The sequence below is a fragment of the Scomber japonicus genome, chromosome 4 (genome assembly GCF_027409825.1).
Source record: "Scomber japonicus isolate fScoJap1 chromosome 4, fScoJap1.pri, whole genome shotgun sequence".
NCBI classification, from domain to species: Eukaryota; Metazoa; Chordata; class Actinopteri; order Scombriformes; family Scombridae; genus Scomber; species Scomber japonicus.
Genome location: NC_070581.1, coordinates 35,541,311 through 35,562,487, shown reverse-complemented (window position 1 = coordinate 35,562,487; position 21,177 = coordinate 35,541,311). Strand labels below are relative to the sequence as shown.

General features: G+C 42.1%; 2 protein-coding genes across 3 annotated transcripts in view; both read left to right on the top strand.

The window, feature by feature from the left end:
* The first annotated feature begins 1,515 nt into the window (after positions 1-1,515).
* Positions 1,516-15,207, top strand: LOC128356905 (deoxyribonuclease-1-like 2). The gene is made up of 10 exons (XM_053317091.1): positions 1,516-1,539; positions 6,804-6,978; positions 7,111-7,199; positions 9,044-9,055; positions 12,288-12,374; positions 12,684-12,781; positions 13,053-13,165; positions 14,136-14,293; positions 14,693-14,789; positions 14,860-15,207. Exons 2-10 carry the CDS (start codon positions 6,811-6,813, stop codon positions 14,989-14,991), a joined length of 954 nt encoding a protein of 317 aa, XP_053173066.1. The 5' UTR covers positions 1,516-1,539; positions 6,804-6,810; the 3' UTR covers positions 14,992-15,207.
* Positions 15,208-17,176: 1,969 nt separating this feature from the next.
* hm13 (histocompatibility (minor) 13) overlaps positions 17,177-21,177 on the top strand; it is a 17,561-nt gene continuing 13,560 nt past the window's right edge. For both annotated transcript variants that reach the window (XM_053317080.1, XM_053317081.1), the window contains exon 1: positions 17,177-17,491. In XM_053317080.1, coding sequence (XP_053173055.1) covers positions 17,282-17,491 — 210 coding nt within the window. In that variant the 5' untranslated portion in view covers positions 17,177-17,281. The remainder of the gene's footprint in view (positions 17,492-21,177) is intronic.

Genomic DNA, 21,177 nt, shown 5'->3' with positions numbered 1-21,177 from the left:
ATCTGAAAAATGTAGTTGAGTGAAAATATAAAGTAGCATCAGATGGAGACTCATGCACTTAGACAGTACATGAGTTACTTTCCACCTCTGATTTAACAACTAAAGTTATATTTACTTTAAGTAAAACATGATGTCACATATCACCTGAAACTACAACCTGGTCCTGGTTAAAAATCTGAAACCAGACACAATAAAACAGCTGCAGAGTTATAAATACACAGATCTTTTATGATGATTATGAAATCTGGTGGATCTTCAGGGCAAGTCTAAACTGGAATATAATGTCTGTGAGAAAATGTTGAGCAGTGAGACATCATGCTGTTCCTCCGCTTGTTCCAATACAACACAAAAGCAGCATTATGTGATGTAGAGGTTTTGCTGACGGCTGTTTTCCAGTTTTATTAAGAAGAAGAAGAATTTAAAGTATGTCTCCTTTTTCCCACAGGCCATGAATGCAGCATGGGGCCTAGGGACGTGGCTCACCTGGAATAATCAGGAAGGTGAAAGAGAGGAGTGTAGAGTACAGATTCTCCCTTCACTGGTTTTAAATCTCTAAATGGTTTGATAAGAATTGAAAAGCTCTAACTGATGTCCATTCACCATTTAACATGACTGGAGTTATAGTAGAGCAGACTGGCAACAGGTCGGCAACAGGAGGGGAAAGGCAAACTTTGAATGATCCAGCAGATCAAGTGAGGACTCTGTTGAAAGAGTAACATCACAAACAAAGCCTCAAACAGAAGATGGCACAGAACAATAATGACAATAATGAATAATGACAGTAATCATTGAGGTGAACAAAGATTGGCTGACTCTTCAATAAAAGTCACAAAAGCAGAAGTTTGGGGAAAGTTCAGTTTGCAGAGTTCTTAAACAACAGATGACCACTAACTAATATTTGCAACGGATGAGGAACAACAGAACGATTATGGAACAATTCATTGAGAAAAAGCAGAGTCACATATTACATAGTGCAGCTGTTGAAATGAGGAGTTTAATATCTGGTGTCGGTCAAGTCAGAGCTGAGAGAGAAAGGAGGTAAAAATGCTAAAGGTTGTTAAGAAGGAGGGTGAACAAACAGAGAGCTTCTCAATCTTACTTTATTCTAACATCTGACTGAAGAAAGTCCTGCTGAGGAAAGGAAAGGAGTCAAACACACAAAGATTCACACAGTGTTACATAAAGAAAAGGACTTTACTTTTATTTCTCTCAGACAGACAAGAATTCATACAACTGTTAGAAACACTGAGACCTAAAATATTTGATTATAGTTTTTTTATATCATAATTATTATCCCCATTCTCCTGTGGAGGAATCTACATACTCTGATACAGCAGGTGGCGATACACGGCTGAAGTTTGTGATCAGCCAATAGACACAAAGAAGAAGAAGGAGGAGGAGGAGTAGGAGGAGGGGCAGGAGGAGGAGCAGTAGGAGGGGCAGGAGGAGGAGCAGGAGGAGTGTAAAGTGACACCAGCAGCAGACTGAGCTCCTCCACCCTGCAGCAAACATGAACAGACCCTCTGCTCACCTGAACAGGTAAGAAAACCACTACAAGACTGGACTAAACTGTTACTAAACCAGTAATGGCTGCTGGTCTGTTCAGTGTGTTTGAAAGTTGTATTTTTGATTCTGTGTGTGAAGGTTTGAAAAGTTAGTAGAGATGGATCTGAAGTGTGAATGGAGAGTTAGTGTGACAGGTTAAGGTGTGTTTGTGTCACAGGTTAAGGTATGTGTGTGCTGCATGGCGACTTTTATTCACCTGCCTCAGTCGCTCATATTCTCTCTGTTCCAGCACATTTACATATTTTATATCAGTTACTCAGTTTGAAGCTGATTAAATCCTTCATTCTTATCATTGTTTATTTAAATGAAGTGAAATATAACCACAGGAGAGCCTTAGCTGCCAGTGTTTGTCAGGCGTCATTCTCAGCAGTGATCCACCCTCCTGTCTTCCTGCAACTTTTGGTCCTCCTGGTTTGGTTTGATAGTTGATAAAGCATAAGGTAAAAAATATCACCCAATTCTGTGTTGGACCTTTTTTTAACTAACTTATCACCACATGGTTTTACACATTATATTTTTCTTTTCTTTTTTTAATTATGGTCAATAGGCCTCATTTCAATAAAAATGTGTTTTAACAGTGAAAAAACTAAAATATCAACTATGACAGGTCCATCAAACAAATATATAATAGTTTTATCTGCTTTAGAGCTACAATAACTCACTTATTTGTCAGTCTTTCAGCAGTATGGGTTCACAAAAACACGACAGGAGGAATTTCTTGCATCATATTATATTTAATAGTTTAATTTAAGGCGATGGGACCTAATAAACTGAATTACCTGAGTGTATTTTCTGTTAATGTTACTCCATCATGATGTAAATCACTATCATGATTTAAAATTACTAACCCTGTCACCAGATAAAATGTTGATATTAGCTGTTTCAGCAAAACCCTAGATTATATCCAATACCAACATTTATAATTGTAGATATGAAATGTTGAGTTGGGCTGGACTCAAGCTTTGATTTCCCACATGAAAGTCAGACACAGTCCACACACCGTAATTCTTCAGGATACTTGCTAAAATCCATTGTGTTATCTCCTTCTTTTCTTACTTCATGGCTCTTTCATTGGTCTATCTAATGTCACTCATCCATTTAACACTGTCTTTAACTGCACGTATAAAATGATGGAAGGTTTTATCCTGATTATTTTCTCCTGTTTAGCATCTGAGAAACTTTTTAAACATAAAATAATCTGCAGCAAGTATCTGACAAAAACTGAATCTAATATTACTATAAATCTGTCCTGATTATTGGTTTGTGAAACTGCTCATAGTGTCCGACACACCCAGGTATTAACCCAACAGTGAGCTTTCCTAATGAACCTGTTTTTCTTGCTGTAATGATTCCTCCTGTTCATACTGACCATTAGAAGATCCCTTCATCATGTTTACAGGAAGTGATGGAGGACTAAACCCACAATCCTCCTTCTGTGGAAACATGGATTTAAAAGTTTTAAAAGTTGATCTGAAGCTAATATGAAGCTTCAGAGTCTGAATGAGTCAAATCTTCATCTTTTATGTTTCAGCGTTACAGTGTTTTTAGTAGCAAAGTCTTTTTGTTCCTATACTTCCACCACAGAGAAACAGGAAACACTAAGAGGGAATCTGATGCTAAACAGACTGTAAATGTGTCAGATATCACTGATATGACTAACTCACACTGATGAAGCTCAATAGAAGCTGATCAGAGACTTTAAATGACTGTGTGGAAACACTGTGATACAGTCCTCCATCACTGAACACTGGAAGCACAATTGAAGATCTTTTAATAGTCAGTATGAACAGGAGGAATGATTACAGAGAGGAAAACCTCTTTACTGTCCATATGGACACCTGACTGCTGCTTAACACACACTGGGAACACTGGGAACACTGGGAATCACCATATATGTGGAATAAAGTCTCTGACAGCCGACATATTTATATCATGGTATTTAACATCATATCAAACCTTTATCAACCAGTGACAGGCTGACACCTGTGGATTCAGGGATTGGATGTATTTTATAACCCTGCAGAGGGAAAATACAGACTGCTGTGAGACTTGTTGATTCTTCTTCATGGTTTTTGGTGTCTGATCAGTCGTCATACAGCTTTCTGATTTAGTTTTAGATGACTCACCGCAGCTTTCGTCATTGTCTTCTTCTGCTACAAGGGGAGAGGTCACTTTGTTTGAACGTTTTCTTCTCACACAGCAGAGTCAGAGGACAAAACTCTTTTAACTGCAGAGATTTTCTGGTTTAATCATTAAAATCTGCTCAGTACTCAGTCACTCTGCATGTCTGAAGGAGTGTTGGTTATTTATTTATAGAGGACAAAACACAACATTCATTTGCTTGTCTTGATTCACATTTTCATGAAAGAAATGTTTCTCCTGCTGTCTGAGGTATAACAGCAGCTGTGAGGATCAAATTCAAACAGACTGAGTGAATAAATGATGTTCATGAATCATCAGATCTGTGTGGAGCGATGATGAAGACACTGTTTTGGGTCATGCACCAGGTGAGCTCATTGAAAATGCGCCGTCTTTGAGTCCATTTCCAGTCCTTATAATGTCAACTATGTTTAAAGAATGACAGCATTACTTTGTGCAATTCTACTATGAAGAGAAACAGAATATGGAGCCACTCAGTGCTGCGTAGAGGTGGAAGCTAACAAATATGAACTCAAAACATTTTTAAGTTTTTACTTCTGTCTGAGGTGTAAAAGAATCAGCGCCACCAGTTGTTTGTCTTATTGAACCAAATTGTTGGCTCACAGTAGTCCTCTGTGTGTTCAGAGCTATGCTGTTCATCATTAAAAATGACTAATTACTGTGGTGGGGAAAATATTCAGATCAAAGCAAAAGAGCAATGTAGTACAAGTACCTCAAAACTATACTTCAGTACAGTACTCTATTTATAAAGCAGTGCTTTGGTAAATGTACTTAGTTACTTTCCACTACTGCTGAATATGAAGGATTAACACTATGACTCATGTTATTTCTGCTCTCTTCTTAAAGTCAGTCCTTAAAGGTAGTTGTGTACGGCAGCAGGCAGCTGTGTGTTGAGGGTGTGTTTAAGTGTCTGAGCTTTCTGCAGGAGTCACTTTACCGGTCAGACCACCTGCAGGCCTGGGAGGGGCCGAAAACAGCCTTTAGGCCTGAAACTGACACACTGCTGGACTGACTGAACAACTGTGAACCAACCACACTGCTGCTGTCAATAACAGCTTAATAAAGCGTCTGTGGTTAGAAAGGAGTTTCTGTTAGAGGCACTGAGGACACTGTGACTTTAATGTCATCAAACTTTATTCAACAAATGTCTCCATCAATCAGACTTAAAGATCAGCTCAGCAGATCTCATTATCTGATACACCTCCAACATTTCAGTCTTTGTTTCTCTGGACTAACTCAGACAGAGTGAGCCTAAACATTCCTGCTGCCACAGATCTCCTCCTCACAGCGTCTCTAAATGTTTCAGTCCTCTCTTTAAAATGAGGCAACTTTAGCTGCTCGACATATCTGTGAAATCCTGAGTTGACAGAAGTTGAGTTAAAAATGAAGAGAGCTGCTTTAAAGGCTTCAGTGTGAGACCTGTATTCAGTGTGTGTATGATACAAACCTTGAGACTCTTTAAGGAGAGACTGACTGACAGCTGATTTAAAACCTGGAGAAAGTGTTTTGTGATCTAAGTGTTGTTGAGGGTGAATTTATTTTTGAGTTCAGTAAGTTGGATTCATTCGTTTTCAGCTGAAGGATCCTGATTCGTTTCAGTCTGAAGGTGAAATGTCAAGTCGGCTCTTCGATCATTATACTGTAGTTTTGCTATGATGTCATGTGTCCATCTTGGTTTTGGTGCAGGACATCAGGAACCACCAGGTCTGTCTTTATGGTAGCAGGATGTGGGTCCAGATAGAATAAATCTATCTGTATGACGGCTACGATTATATTTCAGCTTCTCCAGTGGAATCACAGAAAACACTCCCATTGTTTAAATAAGGGAGGTTTTTCTTCCTCTGTGTCATCAGTGTTACAAACACTTTGGCATTTGACTGTAAAGTAGTGAATAGTTGTCCTGAAGAGAAGTGAGTACAGGATCAGGATCCACAGTAACGCCACCGACGTGAGATACAGCTTCCAACGGTTTTACCCAAAAGCTGTTCAGAGGTTTGACCCACTGCAACTGGATTATTGAGGATCCTCTGTGTCTCTCTGTGGTTCAGTGCCTGGTTCAGGTCTGGACATGCTGACACTAATCCTCATCTTCATCTTCATCATCATCAGACAGTCACACGGCTGTCCGTTTCCTCTGCAGGAACCAAACGAGGCAAAGTTAATGTGTCATTTATTGGCTGTAAAAAGTCCGTTAAACACACACACACACACACACACACACACACACACACACACACACATACACTCTCTCTCTCTCTCTCTCTCTCTCTCTCTCTCTCTCTCTCTCTCTCTCTCTCTCTCTCTCTCTCTCTCTCTCTCTCTCTCTCTCTCTCTCTGCAGGAAGTGTTAATCATTCTCCTTTGTGAGCTGCAGGTTCAGTGAGGTTTATGTTTATTTAGTTTCTCTCATAAAAATCACATCAGTGTGACATCACTCACTCGCGTCTCCTCCTGTTTGTAGTATTTATTGGTGTCATTTTATTCTGAAGGGTCACTCAGTCACTGCTGTCTAGTTTCATTTAATAATCGCTTCATCCTGCTGAGATTAAACACAGTGTAGGTCAGGAGGAACATTCAGAGGCCATACTGTTGATTATCAGTTTTTCAATTAATTGGTGTAATTGAGGTTTTTCATGAGCTTGTCCATTAGATGTCAAACAGTAAATAAATGAAGAACGTAACAAACACAACTAAAAACAGGTCACACACTGTTAGCTAATGTCTTACTTTAATTTACACCATCTTCCCTTTCTGACTGGCTGAGCGTTCACGGAGAGTCTGATGATTAAACTTCTGTTTGATTCGTCTGTTGCCTCGTTGTGTATTCTGTCTATAAGATTAACCCATAACTCCAGTATGGGTCAGACTCTAGCTGTGTCTGAAGTAAGTTCCTGTTTGGTTTTTATTGGTTTCATTCTGCTATGATCAACGATCTGACACATTTGACCTTCTGAAAATCAAGCTCAGTATTTCCTGTCACACTCAGAACGTAGTTGATGTTTGTATGTCGCTGCCTGTTAGTCCTCTCCGTTAGTCTCTGTGTGGTTTCATGTGTGGTTCTTTTATTTTTCTCCACAGTCCAATCATGAGGCGGCGCTCTCCTCTTCTTCCTCTCTCTCTCCTCTTCTTCTTCTCCTTCTTCGTCTCGGTCGGAGCAGAGACGGAGTCAGGGTTCAGGATCTGTGCGTACAACGTTCAAAAGTTCGACAGCGAGAAAGCTGCAGACTACAGAGTGATGCACACTTTGATGAAGGTAACACACACACACACACACACACACAAAAGACAATTTTACTTTTTTAATAATCACAGCAGCAAAATTTTGAAAAACCCTGACGTGTGTGCGTGTGCGTGTGTGTGTGTGTGTGTGTGTGTGTGTGTGTAGATCGTGGCTCGTTGTGATATCTGTCTCCTGCAGGATGTGAGAGATCCGAGCGGCTCAGCCATCAAAACTCTGGTGTCTTCTCTCAGCAGGTATGAAGCTCCGTCTGTATGTTAAACACTTTATTTTATTTTATTTAATAAAGTGACGAAACACTACGAACATGATCTGAAAGCACAGAAACTAACTTCAACAAGCTGAAACAGTCTCAGACTCTAACAGACTCTGAGCAGCAGACTGATGAGAGGCGGCAGCTCGTTAGAAGAAAATCAATCACAGAAATCGAGTTATTATAATTAGATTATATATCAATAAAAAACAAACACTTTACAGTTGAAACTTGCACTTTTTGCAGGATCTTTGCTTGTAGTGTGTATCATTTGTATGTTTAACCCTTTGTAGGTCACACATAGACAGTGCTTTTCCTCTTTGTTGCCATGACAACAAAAAACATGGATTTATTTCCTCATTGATCCTAAATGTGATGTTTGACAGCCTCTACAGACTCATTCACACCTCACTGGTTCTAAACCTTTATTAAAAACCTGTAACTATAGCAACCATTGCACAACCTGTATCTATAGCAACCATAACACAACCTGTATCTATAGCAACCATAGAACAACCTGTATCTATAGCAACCATAGAACAACCTGTATCTATAGCAACCATAGCACAACCTGTATCCATAGCAACCACAGCACAACCTGTATCTATAGCAACCATAACACAACCTGTATCTATAGCAACCATAGCACAACCTGTATCTATAGCAACCATAACACAACCTGTATCTATAACAACCATAGCACAACCTGTATCTATAACAACCATAGCACAACCTGTATCTATAGCAACCATAGCACAACCTGTATCTATAGCAACCATAGCACAACCTGTATCCATAGCAACCATAACACAACCTGTATCTATAGCAACCATAACACAAGCTGTATCCATAGCAACCATAGCACAACCTGTATCTATAGCAACCATAGCACAACTGTAACTATAGCAACCATAGCACAACCTGTATCTATAACAACCATAGGACAACCTGTATCTATAGCAACCATAGCACAACCTGTATCCATAGCAACCATAACACAACCTGTATCTATAGCAACCATAGCACAACCTGTATCTATAGCAACCATAGCACAACCTGTATCCATAGCAACCATAACACAACCTGTATCTATAGCAACCATAACACAAGCTGTATCCATAGCAACCATAGAACAACCTGTATCTATAGCAACCATAGCACAACCTGTATCTATAGCAACCGTAGCACAACCTGTATCTATAGCAACCGTAACACAACCTGTATCTATAGCAACCATAGCACAACCTGTATCTATAGCAACCATAGCACAACCTGTATCCATAGCAACCCTAACACAACCTGTATCTATAGCAACCATAGAACAACCTGTATCTATAACAACCATAACACAACCTGTATCTATAGCAACCATAACACAACCTGATGGTCTGTCTGTACATTACATTCCTCATACTAGAGCTAAACATTGACCTAAATGTTAAATGAGTTAAATAGATTTAGTTTATGACTCACAGTGAACTCTACCAAACAGCTGATCAGACCTACGAAGGGTTAACATTCATCATTTTAATAAGCAAACAAGAGAACAAGTTATTTTCAGTGAAGATGTTTTTGACCAAAGTACAGAACGTTTTTAATCCATAAAATCGATCGTTCATGTTGAAGCTGTTTAAAGAGAACAGCTGAGATATTTCTGTGTTCATTTTCTCAACAACAGAAGCTGTTAAAGATATTCTGGATCAGATGTGACGTCTCTATTTTATGTTTTCACTATTTGAATGCTGATAAGACTTCACCTACTTATAAAGTGCCAGTTATTTAAAGTGACAGACTAACTTAATGTTGTGCTGTCTGTTTCTCCTGCAGGGGAACTGACAGGTACGGAGCTTTTTACCAGCATGTGAAACAACGTCTAATCAAAATCAATCATCACAATCACCTTTAATTACAATCTGTACTAATCCTGATGATCCTCATGCCTGAAATCATTATTACACTTAATATGGGATGATCACATAGTGCAGCAGGTCTGTTAAACATCTGAGACTGTATGTTTCTAACCTTCCTCTAACTTATGTGACTGTTTAACACAAAACTTAAAGGAGCACATTTATGCATCTTTTGGTTGTTTGAGTCGTACAGAGTTTAAAAAAGCCGAACATGATTCACACGTTCTGCCGTCGGGTGGAGCGAAGACTGTCGGAGCATTTCACTTTATAATTATACATTATTTATTTAAATGAGTAACAACTGAAAATAAGACATAAAGCTCAGTGATAATAAGTGTTGGTAAGAAGATGAATCCATAAATCAGTTAAACTAGATTTAAAAGCAGCATCAGGTTAAAACAGCAGCAGATAAATTCAGACCTCCGCAGCAAGACATCATGGAGGTTACAGCTCAACATCATTAATATATTAATACTAGATTTACATTTAGTATTTCTGTTGGTTTTATATCATTTAAATCACATTTAAACCATTTTATACCAAAAGTCAGACTGAATGCTCCTGAACATGTCAAATGGTGTAACCACAAAAGAATGATAGATATTAAATATTGTATCACCTACAGTGTGTTTAAGTGGACTTATACTAATAATGACTTCATTTAAAACATGTAAATGTTTCCTGGTCTCCATGGTAACCAGATGAAATGTAATATTTAGAACAATAGTATTCCATTAGCTTTATTTAATATAAAAAGTTATAATGTAAGATCATGCCAAACTAGTTGATATGGTGTTAGGTAGGAAGGAAGGAAGGAAGGAAGGAAGGAAGGAAGGAAGGAATTTCAATTATTTGGTACAAAGTTTTTATGGTTACACCACTTAGACATTTTTGCCATAATCCTCAAGTCTAAGTCACACGTTAGATTTTCTTTATTAAACGGTTTAAAAATAGAAAGTTTAAAAGGTTATTAGTTTTTGAAGATAACTTTCGTTCTGTCAACTTACAAAAAGATAATAAATAATCATCGCTAATAATTAAACTTTAAATAAAATAAAATAGTTTTCTAATGAATCTCACAGACTAGATAAAATAATGAGTCTCACTGTCCGCTGCTGCTGCTTGGTGATGAGCTCTTCCTGTCTCCATGCTGCACTTCCTGTCCCCATGCTGCACTTCCTGTCCCGAAGCTGCACTTCCTGTCTCCATGCTGCACTTCCTGTCTCCATGCTGCATTTCCTGTCTCCATGCTGCACTTCCTGTGTCCATGCTGCATTTCCTGTCTCCATGCTGCACTTCCTGTCTCCATGCTGCACTTCCTGTCTCCATGCTGCACTTCCTGTCTCCATGCTGCACTTCCTGTCTCCATACTGGACTTCCTGTCTCCATACTGCACTTCCTGTCTCCATACCGCACTTCCTGTCTCCACGCTGCACTTCCTGTCTCCATACCGCACTTCCTGTCTCCACGCTGCACTTCCTGTCTCCATACTGTCACCTCCCAAATCACTGAATGCTTTTATTAACATTTAAACCCTTTTAAAGTCTGACTGATGTTCAGGCAGCGCTCACACGTTATAACTGAACCTCGATCAGACGGCTGCTCTCTTCCTGCTCTCCTCTATCTGGATGAATCTGATTGGTTGGTGATTAAAGGTGCAGGTTGTGTGTTTGCTGCTCTTTATTAACAGATGCATGTTTATTAATCAGTGTACCGCATGACTATATATGTCTATAATTAATACATTATAAACCAATCAATGAAGATAAATTCTACTTTTATGAAGCTTATACATTTGATTTTTTTCTTACGTAGGTATTTAATCTTCTTTCTGTTGGGTTTTACTTCTCATGCTGCTGAGGCCACTGGTCTGGAGGTTTCAGGTTTTTATCAAGTGGATTTTAGATCACATTCAGGCCAATTCATGTCTTTTTCATGTGAAGCTCTATAAATATAAAAAGTTAATATTTTCAATTCTTGAGATGGACAAGATTTTATTGATCCTCAAAGTGACACAACAGTATTATTTAAAAGTGATAAAAAAATAAAATAGAATAAGACAAAATACATTAAACAATAAATATACAATAGATTAGTGGGATTGGGAGGTGCTGGGAGGTACTGGGAGGTATTGGGAGGTACTGAGAGGTATTGGGAGGTGCTGGGAGGTATTGGGAGGTATTGGGAGGTGCTGGGAGGTATTGGGAGGTATTGGGAGGTATTAGGAGGTATTGAGGGGTACTGGGAGGAGCTGGGAGGTATTGGGAGGTACTGGGAGGTATTGGGAGGTGCTGGGAGGTATTGGGAGGTGTTGGGAGGTACTGGGAGGCATTGGGAGGCATTGGGAGGTATTGGGAGGTGTTGGGAGGTACTGGGAGGCATTGGGAGGCATTGGGAGGTATTGGGAGGTAGTGGGAGGTACTGAGAGGTACTGGGAGGTGTTGGGAGGTATTGGGAGGTGTTGGGAGGTATTGGGAGGTACTGGGAGGTATTGGGAGGTACTGGGAGGTGTTGGGAGGTATTGGGAGGTACTGGGAGGTGTTGGGAGGCATTGGGAGGCATTGGGAGGTACTGGGAGGTACTGGGAGATACTGGGAGGTACTGGGAGGTATTGGGAGGTACTGGGAGGTGTTGGGAGGCATTGGGAGGCATTGGGAGGTACTGGGAGGTACTGGGAGATACTGGGAGGTACTGGGAGGTGTTGGGAGGTATTGGGAGGTACTGGGAGGTGTTGGGAGGCATTGGGAGGCATTGGGAGGTACTGGGAGGTGTTGGGAGGCATTGGGAGGTATTGGGAGGTACTGAGAGGTGTTGGGAGGCATTGGGAGGTATTGGGAGGTACTGAGAGGTACTGGGAGGTGTTGGGAGGTGTTGGGAGGTACTGGGAGGTATTGGGAGGTACTGGGAGGTATTGGGAGGTACTGGGAGGTACTTAGAGGCTCACATCACCTCAATAACAAACAGTTATCATCTTTCTGATGATGTCAGCAGAAAATGAGACTATACGAGCTTCATAAAAGTAGAATTTGATGTTTTTTGGACTGCATGAGACTGTTCAGGTGTTCCTAATAAAGAGAATTGAGCCGATGTGTTTTAGCTGTGAGACGAGTCGCTGCGTTTCTACAGTTTCAATAATCGGCAGCTTCTTTGTCTGTGTTGAGGTACGAGGATGAAAAATTCCAGGCGGTGTCCAGTAAGAGTTTGGGACGCTCTGACGCTGACCAGCAGAAATACGTCTTCATCTACAGGTGAGACACTGAGATCCAATCCTGCTGACACACAGCAGATTTACAACAAAGTGGTGGAGAGTGCCTTTAATGTGACTCCATTTATGTTCAGGTCTGAGTTCGATATGAGCAGAAAATCAGAACTTAAACATTTTCAGATCTTTGCTTTTTTGTGGCTACACTCTGGATTTACCAGCAGAGGAATAACGCTGCCAGTAAATCCATCATATGACTCGTTGTTCTGAAGCTCTCCTCTTCCTCTTCCTCCTCTTCTTCCTCTTCCTCCTCCTCCTCTTCCTCCTCTTCTTCCTCCTCCTTCTCTCCAAACAGGACCAAGAAGGTGAGCGTGGTGGACCAGTATCAGTACCAGAACAAAGACTTTTTTGTCAGAGCGCCGTTTGTGGTTCGATTCAAAGGCAAAAAAACTGGTCAGTGGAAACTAAATAACGTCTGTATATTCAGGTTCATGTGGTTCATATAATAAGAGTGTTTAGGTTGTTTTTCCTGCTCTCAAATGCAAAAAAAAATGGATCAACTTTGTCCTGAACAGTGTTTACGGGTTTAAAAATGACCTCAGAATCATTTTATATCGGTGTTCATGTTATTGTGTCCATGTGCATATTCAGTATTCATGAACAGGATTTAAATACAGAAGCATGAAACTAACAAACATCCTTCTGCTCTGACTGATTCTCACAGCGATCAAAGACTTCATTCTGGTTCCTCTGCACAGCGAACCCAGCAGAGCCGCGCAGGAGATCGACCGACTAGTCGACGTCTTCGAGGACGTCAGCAAGAAGTGGAACAACACGGTGAGAGAGAGAGATTGGTGGGAAAGAAGACTGAAGATGCATTCAGACTGAATTGAAATCTAAAATTCTTCTTTTGATTTATTTGACTGGAATAATTCACGTTTCTTCACTTCACACTAACAAAGTACGTCTAAAGCTTCTATTCAGCTTCAGCAGTTTGAGTTAGTCACATTTAGTGAATGGGAAAGTACATGGAGTAGAAGTAGTTTTTGTAGTATGAGTCTTTTTATCAGTAAATCTCCTCTTAGTGTTTCCTGTTGAGCTGTGGTTGAAGTATAATAACAAAAAGACTTGTATAGCGTGTATTGTGTGATGTCATATAACTGCGACAGCAACAACAAACACTCGAGCTTCTCTTGAACGGAGCCATCTCCCCAAAGATTAAGAATATGGTTTGGTCCTCTGTCCATGGACTGATGTTTACTTCCTCCAGTGATATCGCCTAGCAACAACAGCTGGAATAAGCCCTCCAGTGATATCGCCTAGCAACAACAGCTGGAATAAGTCCTCCAGTAATATCACCTAGCAACAACAGCTGGAATAAGTCCTCCAGTGATATCACCTAGCAACAACAACTGGAATAAGTCCTCCAGTGATATCACCTAGCAACAACAACTGGAATAAGCCCTCCAGTGGTATCACCTAGCAACAACAGCTGGAATAAGTCCTCCAGTAATATCACCTAGCAACAACAGCTGGAATAAGTCCTCCAGTGATATCACCTAGCAACAACAACTGGAATAAGTCCTCCAGTGATATCACCTAGCAACAACAGCTGGAATAAGTCCTCCAGTGATATCACCTAGCAACAACAGCTGGAATAAGTCCTCCAGTGATATCACCTAGCAACAATAAGAGTCTGGTGTCTCATAGAGTGACGTAGTGTAGAGACGTAGAGAGACGTCACGGACTGTTGGTTTTATGCACAGATCTACTCTATATTTTATAAAAAGTGTGTGTGTGTGTGTAGAATGTGATGTTTTTAGGAGACTTCCACGCCGGCTGCGCCTACGTGACCCGACACAGTAAGAAAAGCATCAGACTGTTCAGCGGGTCAAAGTTCTCCTGGCTGATCGGAGACAAACTGGACACGACGGTCTCTGATGAGACCAGCTGTGCATATGACAGGTGTGTGTGTGTGTGTGTGTGTGTGTCTCTGTGTGTGTGTGTAGAGGTGATGTAATGGAGAGGCACGGGACGTTTTTCATGTTTGAATGAATATTTTTGAATGTTTGAACATCATATATTAACTAGTGTCTGTATTCTCTCTGTGTGTGCGTGTGTGTGTGTGTGTGTGTGTGTGTGTGTGTGTGTGTCTCTGTGTGTGTGTGTGTGTGTGTCTGTCTCTCTCTGTGTGTGTGTGTGTGTGTGTGTGTGTGTGTGTGTGTGTGTGTGTGTGTGTGTGTGTGTGTGTGTGTGTGTGTGTGTGTGTGTGTGTCTGTGTGTCTGTGTGTGTGTGTGTGTGTGTCTCTGTGTGTGTGTGTGTGTGTGTGTGTGTGTGTGTGTGTGTGTGTGTGTGTGTGTCAGGATCGTGGTACATGGAAAGCCCTTCGTGAAGGCGATCGTGCCGTACTCTGCAAAAGTCTTCAACGTTGCCAAAGAGTTCAAACTAATGAAGTCTAAGGTACGACAGTGACACAGCTGTAACGTTACACACACGTTACACACATAAACTCACTGTGTGTGTGTTTCAGGTGTTGCAGGTGAGCGATCACTTACCTGTGGAGGTGAGACTGAAAAGCTCGGCCCCTCTCCTCCAAGCCACGCCCCTCCTGATCCTGCTCGGCGTCTCTGTGATCGTCTCATCCTTCCTGTCCGCTCTGTGATCGTCGTGTCCTTCCAGTCCGCTCTGTGATCGTCTGGTCCTTCCTGTCCGCTCTGCGATCGACTGGTCCTTCCTGTTCACTCTGTGATCGTCTCATCCTTCTTGTCCGCTCTGCGATCGTCTGGTCCTTCTTGTCCGCTCTGCGATCGTCTGGTCCTTCCTGTCCGCTCTGTGATCGTCTGGTCCTTCCTGTCTGCTCTGTGATCGACTGGTCCTTCCTGTCTGGTCCTTCCTGTCCGCTCTGTGATCGACTGGTCCTTCCTGTCTGGTCCTTCCTGTCCGCTCTGTGATCGTCTGGTTCAGTCTGCATTTTAACTGGCTGACTCTCACGGCTCCTCTGATTGGAGGAGAGCAGACAGTAGATCTGCTGCCAAAGAGTTTAAAGACTTTCTGCTTTATTACGTTTTTATTTTTGCTAATCTTTTAATATCTGACGTTTTGCCAAAGAACAGCTTCTTCATGCTGAGAGCTCAGGTAATTAATGCACCTTGATTTATTATTGACTTTGTTTTTAGGTCAAAACTTGACTGTAAACACTCAGGAGTTCAATCCAAGCGGAGTTATAGTTCATCAGGATGATTAACGTTGAGAGGACTCAAGTGTTTTATTTACTGTGTTTAGTTTTAATTTCTTCAGGAACAAACGTGTGTCAGCTGGAGGTTAATGAATGTAAATACATTCATTTAACATTTATAACTTGTTTCTCTTTGTCCTCTTCCTGTTCGTCCTTTCAGAATAATGTACAGATGTAAATATGTCAGAAACGTTTGGAGACATTTATCATTTCTGTGTTTTTGTAATATTCAGTAAACATTTAAATAAAAAACATTTTTATGGTGAAATAAAAATCCTTCAGATGAAGTCTGTTGTTTTTATTGAGATGGAGAATGTGAGCTTCAGGAAGTCAGCTGGTCACATGATGCATTCCTTCAGCCCTACTCTGATTGGCTGAGGGTGGAGGTGGGGCCACACCTGCAGCCAATCAGAGCAGGGCTCGTCAGGAACAGCTGGAGGACAGAGAGGAACCCAAACTACAATAATATATAAGTAAAGTACTAGTACCTCTAAATGTACTACAGTAAACATGAGTTATTCACTGTCTGACTTGCAACTGTTAATAAAACACATGAAACATTTGTTTCATCAAATGTAAAACACAGTAAGTCACCATAAATATATACATCTACTAATGTTATAAATATATATATATATGCATATACTAGTAAATGTATGAATGATGCAGTGTGCTGCTGGAACATGTTGTTCCACCAACGAGGAAGACAAACTAGTTCCTCAGAGCAGAGATCGTGTCATGATGAGGAAGCTCACTCCACTCTGAGCCACTAGCTGCAGGATCAGCTCCACTTCCTCCTCAGTGAGGTTTGTTTGTTAGACTGCTCAAAGAAGGGAGACACCACTGGATTAGTTTGTCCCCAGCAGAGAAACTGAGTTCAACTCTCGGCAGCAATGCTGTGATATCTGGACACAGTTTACTTCTATGAAATGAGTTTCATGTCAGTGATAACACTCTGATGTACACACTGTGTAATAAAACTGGAGGTAAGCAAGAAGCAGCAGCCTGTCAGTGTTGTTAACGGGCTCCAGAAACAGCAGCAGAGTGAGAGCTCCTCTCTGTCTCTGTCTCTGAAACAGCAGCAGAGTGAGAGCTCCTCTCTGCTCTCTGTCTCTGAAACAGCAGCAGAGTGAGAGCTCCTCTCTGCTCTCTGTCTCTGAAACAGCAGCAGAGTGAGAGCTCCTCTCTGCTCTCTGTGTCTGAAACAGCAGCAGAGTGAGAGCTCCTCTCTGTCTCTGTCTCTGAAACAGCAGCAGAGTGAGAGCTCCTCTCTGTCTCTGTCTCTGAAACAGCAGCAGAGTGAGAGCTCCTCTCTGATCTCTGTCTCTGAAACAGCAGCAGAGTGAGAGCTCCTCTCTGTTTTCTGTCTCTGAAACAGCAGCAGAGTGAGAGCTCCTCTCTGTCTCTGAAACAGCAGCAGAGTGAGAGCTCCTCTCTGTTTTCTGTCTCTGAAACAGCAGCAGAGTGAGAGCTCCTCTCTGTTTTCTGTCTCTGAAACAGCAGCAGAGTGAGAGCTCCTCTCTGTCTCTGAAACAGCAGCAGAGTGAGAGCTCCTCTCTGCTCTCTGTCTCTGAAACAGCAGCAGAGTGAGAGCTCGTCTGTCTCTCCGCCCACAGCTGATCTGTGTTTAAGGAAACGTGGCCTTACCGACCGACTCTCCGGTAGATGAGCTTCTGTCTGTTTCTCAGCCTCCGTTAGTCTCCAGCTCTGAAGCAGCATGTCTGAGGCAGAAACAGTTCCGGTACCGGAGATGAACGTGCCCGGCTCTAACGACACCGGCTCTAACGGGACCGAGGCTCTGAACGCCACCGCTAAGTTCGTGGCTTCACCGGAAGGCACGGCGCTGGCGTACGGTAGCCTCGTGCTCATGGCCCTGCTGCCCATCTTCTTCGGAGCTCTGCGGTCCGTCACCTGCTCCAAGTCTAAGGTAACCTACCGGGACCGGACCGGGACCGACCCGGGACCGACCCGGGACCGGCCTGGATAGCTAGCCCCGGTAACGGCTCGCTAACCGGTACATTTATCGGTCAGAGAACCGTTCCAGCTGTTTCGGTTTAACGGTTATAATCACGGTTTATAGTTGAAACTTGTTGAGCGTGAGGATTTAAGATGACGTGTTTAACACCGGGAAACGTTTTTACACCGTTCACCCTTTGTCCCCGGTGTTTACCTGCTGTCCCCGGTGTTTACCTGCTGTCCCCGGTGTTTACCTGCTGTCCCCGGTGTTTATCTTCTGTCCCCGGTGTTTACCTGCTATCCCCGGTGTGTACCTTCTGTCCCCGGTGTTTATCTTCTGTCCCCGGTGTGTACCTGCTGTCCCCGGTGTTTATCTTCTGTCCCCGGTGTTTACCTTCTGTCCCCGGTGTTTACCAGCTGTCCCCGGTGTTTACCTGCTGTCCCCGGTGTTTAAATGCTGTCCCCGGTGTTTACCTTCTGTCCCCGGTGTTTACCAGCTGTCCCCGGTGTTTACCTTCTGTCCCCGGTATTAAAATGCTGTCCCCGGTGTGTACCAGCTGTCCCCGGTGTTTATATGCTGTCCCCGGTGTTTACCTGCTGTCCCCGGTGTTTACCTGATGTCCCCGGTGTGTACCAGCTGTCCCCGGTGTTTAAATGCTGTCCCCGGTGTGTACCTGATGTCCCCGGTGTTTACCTGCTGTCCCCGGTGTTTACCTGATGTCCCCGGTGTGTACCTGCTGTCCCCGGTATTTAAATGCTGTCCCCGGTATTTAAATGCTGTCCCCGGTGTTTAAATGCTGTCCCCGGTGTTTACCTGCTGGCCCCGGTGTTTTTACCGGTTGTCTCACCTTTACCTGTGTGACGTCAGCTCTAACCTACAGAGATATAAGAGACGATGACGTCAGAGAACAGAGACACGTGTCACTCAGGATTTATTTGCTGCTTTTTTGGGGGTTTTTTCAGACATGCGCAGTCTGTTAGTTTAGCTAACGGTTAAAAAATCCCACATCCTGCAACACACACACACACACACACACACACACACACACACACACACACACACACACACACACACACACACACACACACACACACACGTTTTAGTTGATTATGAGTCATTTAAAAAGAAAAGGTGACATTGTGTGATTCAGCTTCTTCAATAAGAGTATTTAGTGTTTCTTTGGTCTCTGACAGTAAACTGGGCATTAATAATAATAATTAAAGCTGCAAGAAGCGGTGAATGCCCCCCCCCCCCCCCCCCTCCCCCCAATGCGTGTCGGTTTAGAGATACAACAGGGCTTCATGCTGGTCAGCTCGGCCCTAATAATAACAATAATAATACTAATAATAATAATAATAATAATACTAATACTAATAATAGTAATAGTAGTAGTAGCAGTAGTAGTAGCAGTAGTAGTAGTAGTAGAGTAGTAGTAGTAATGAGTTTATTAGTACAGCAGCTCAACGTGCTTCACATTAAAGGAGCAGCGATGTTAAAGTAGAAAGCTGCATCTGATCAGGTTGATCAAACAATTCATCAACGAACAGAGAAAATAATCAATGAATTAATTGATAATGAAAATAATCATGATTTGAAACCTTAAATAATTATTTAAAGACTAATTAGAAGTTTTTATGTGGATCAGTGATGTGGTGTAACTCAGTGTCCAGGTGGTGTAACCAGGAGTTTTAATAAGAATCAGAAACAGGAAACTAAATGAACTATGATGTGTAATAAATATAATATAATATAATAAATAAATAACACTGTGGTTTGTAACACATTTGTCAGAACTTGTTAGTTTTTAGGATTTTCTGTCATAACAAAAAGTTTAAACATGTAAATGTGTAAATGTTTCCTTTACATTTGAGTTAGCCTCAGAGCATCGCCTCCATCCTTTATGTGTTTGTGTCTCGTAGAAAACGACGTCACGGCAGTTTAACGCAGCGTTGCTATGACGACCAGCGTTGCTATGACGATCTGCAGGTGTTTAATGTTGCTCTCTATTGGTTTCTATTGGTTTTTGTTGGTTTTTGTTGGTTTAATGTTGGTTTTTATAGTTTCTGTCGTTTGTCGCCAGTGATTTGAAATGTTTGATTCCTGCTGGAAGCTTTTAATTGGTCGTCTGTGTGATGAGACTTGATCCTGATTGGCTCACGGAGAGTATGGTGGCCTGCAGGGACACAAAGCATCAGATAACTTTATTACTGACGTGTTACTGATGTCGTGGGTTTGAATCCGGCTACTGGACTGTGTGGAGTGTGCTCCTTCTTCCTCTTCCCCTCTTCCTCTTCCTCTTCCTCTTCCTCTCTTCCCCTCTTCCTCTTCCTCTCTTCCTCTTCCTCTCTTCCTCTTCCCCTCTCCCTCTTCCTCTCTTCCTCTTCCTCTCTTCCTCTTCCTCTCTTCCTCTCTTCCTCTTCCCCTCTTCCTCTTCCCCTCTTCCTCTCTTCCTCTTCCTCTTCCTCTCTTTCCTCTTCCTCTCTTCCTTTTCCTCTTCCTCTCTTCCTCTTCCCTTCTTCCTCTCTTCCTCTTCCTCTCTTCCTCTTCCCCTCTTACTCTTCCTCTCTTCCTCTCTTCCTCTTCCTCTCTTTCCTCTTCCTCTTCCTCTCTTCCTCTTCCACTCTTCCTCTTCCTCTCTTCCTCTTCCCCTCTTCCTCTTCCTCTTCCCTTCTTCCTCTCTTCCTCTTCCTCTCTTCCTCTTCCTCTCTTCCTCTTCCTCTCTTTCCTCTCTTCTTCTTCCTCTCTTCCTCTCTTCCTCTCTTCCTCTTCTTCTCTTTCCTCTCATTGTTATAACCCGTTCTCTGATGATGATCTTTTGTTCTTTTCCTGCATCTGAAACTTGTTGATTGATTTTCTTTTCCTCCCCTTTGATGCTCTTTCTTTTTCTTTCTCTTTCTCTGTCTGTCCATCCTTCATCCTTTCATCCGCCTGTCCCTTCGTCCCTTCGTCTTTCTGTCTGTAGGAGCTCCGAGAAAATGGTTACGACTCTGGGTTCAGAGTGAGTATGAGAGCCGCTGAGACACAAACACACAACACAGCAACCTGACAGAGTGTTTAATAGTATTCCATTATCTTTATTAATATAAAAGTTATAATGTAAGATCATGCCAAACTAGTTGATATGGTGTTAGGTAGGAAGGAAGGAAGGAAGGAAGGAAGGAAGGAAGGATGTAAGATCATGCCAAACTAGTTGATATGGTGTTAGGTAGGAAGGAAGGAAGGAAGGAAGGATGTAAGATCATGCCACACTAGTTGATATGGTGTTAGGTAGGAAGGAAGGAAGGAAGGAAGGAAGGAAGGAAGGATGTAAGATCATGCCACACTAGTTGATATGGTGTTAGGTAGGAAGGAAGGAAGGAAGGAAGGAAGGAAGGATGTAAGATCATGCCACACTAGTTGATATGGTGTTAGGTAGGAAGGAAGGAAGGAAGGAAGGAAGGAAGGAAGGAAGGAAGGAAGGAAGGAAGATCATGCCAAACTAGTTGATATGGTGTTAGGTAGGAAGGAAGGAAGGAAGGAAGGAAGGAAGGAAGGAAGGAAGGAAGGAAGGAAGGAAGGAAGGAAGGAAGGAAGGATGTAAGATCATGCCACACTAGTTGATATGGTGTTAGGTAGGAAGGAAGGAAGGAAGGAAGGAAGGAAGGAAGGAAGGAAGG

Bases quoted from the DNA above. Each gene is read 5' to 3' on its own strand.
- LOC128356905 (XM_053317091.1), top strand. From the start codon at position 6,811: ATGAGGCGGCGCTCTCCTCTTCTTCCTCTCTCTCTCCTCTTCTTCTTC. The intron at 13,166-14,135 runs GTGAGAGAGAGA...GTGTGTGTGTAG, and splicing joins GCAAGAAGTGGAACAACACG to AATGTGATGTTTTTAGGAGA. The intron at 14,790-14,859 runs GTACGACAGTGA...TGTGTGTTTCAG, and splicing joins TCAAACTAATGAAGTCTAAG to GTGTTGCAGGTGAGCGATCA.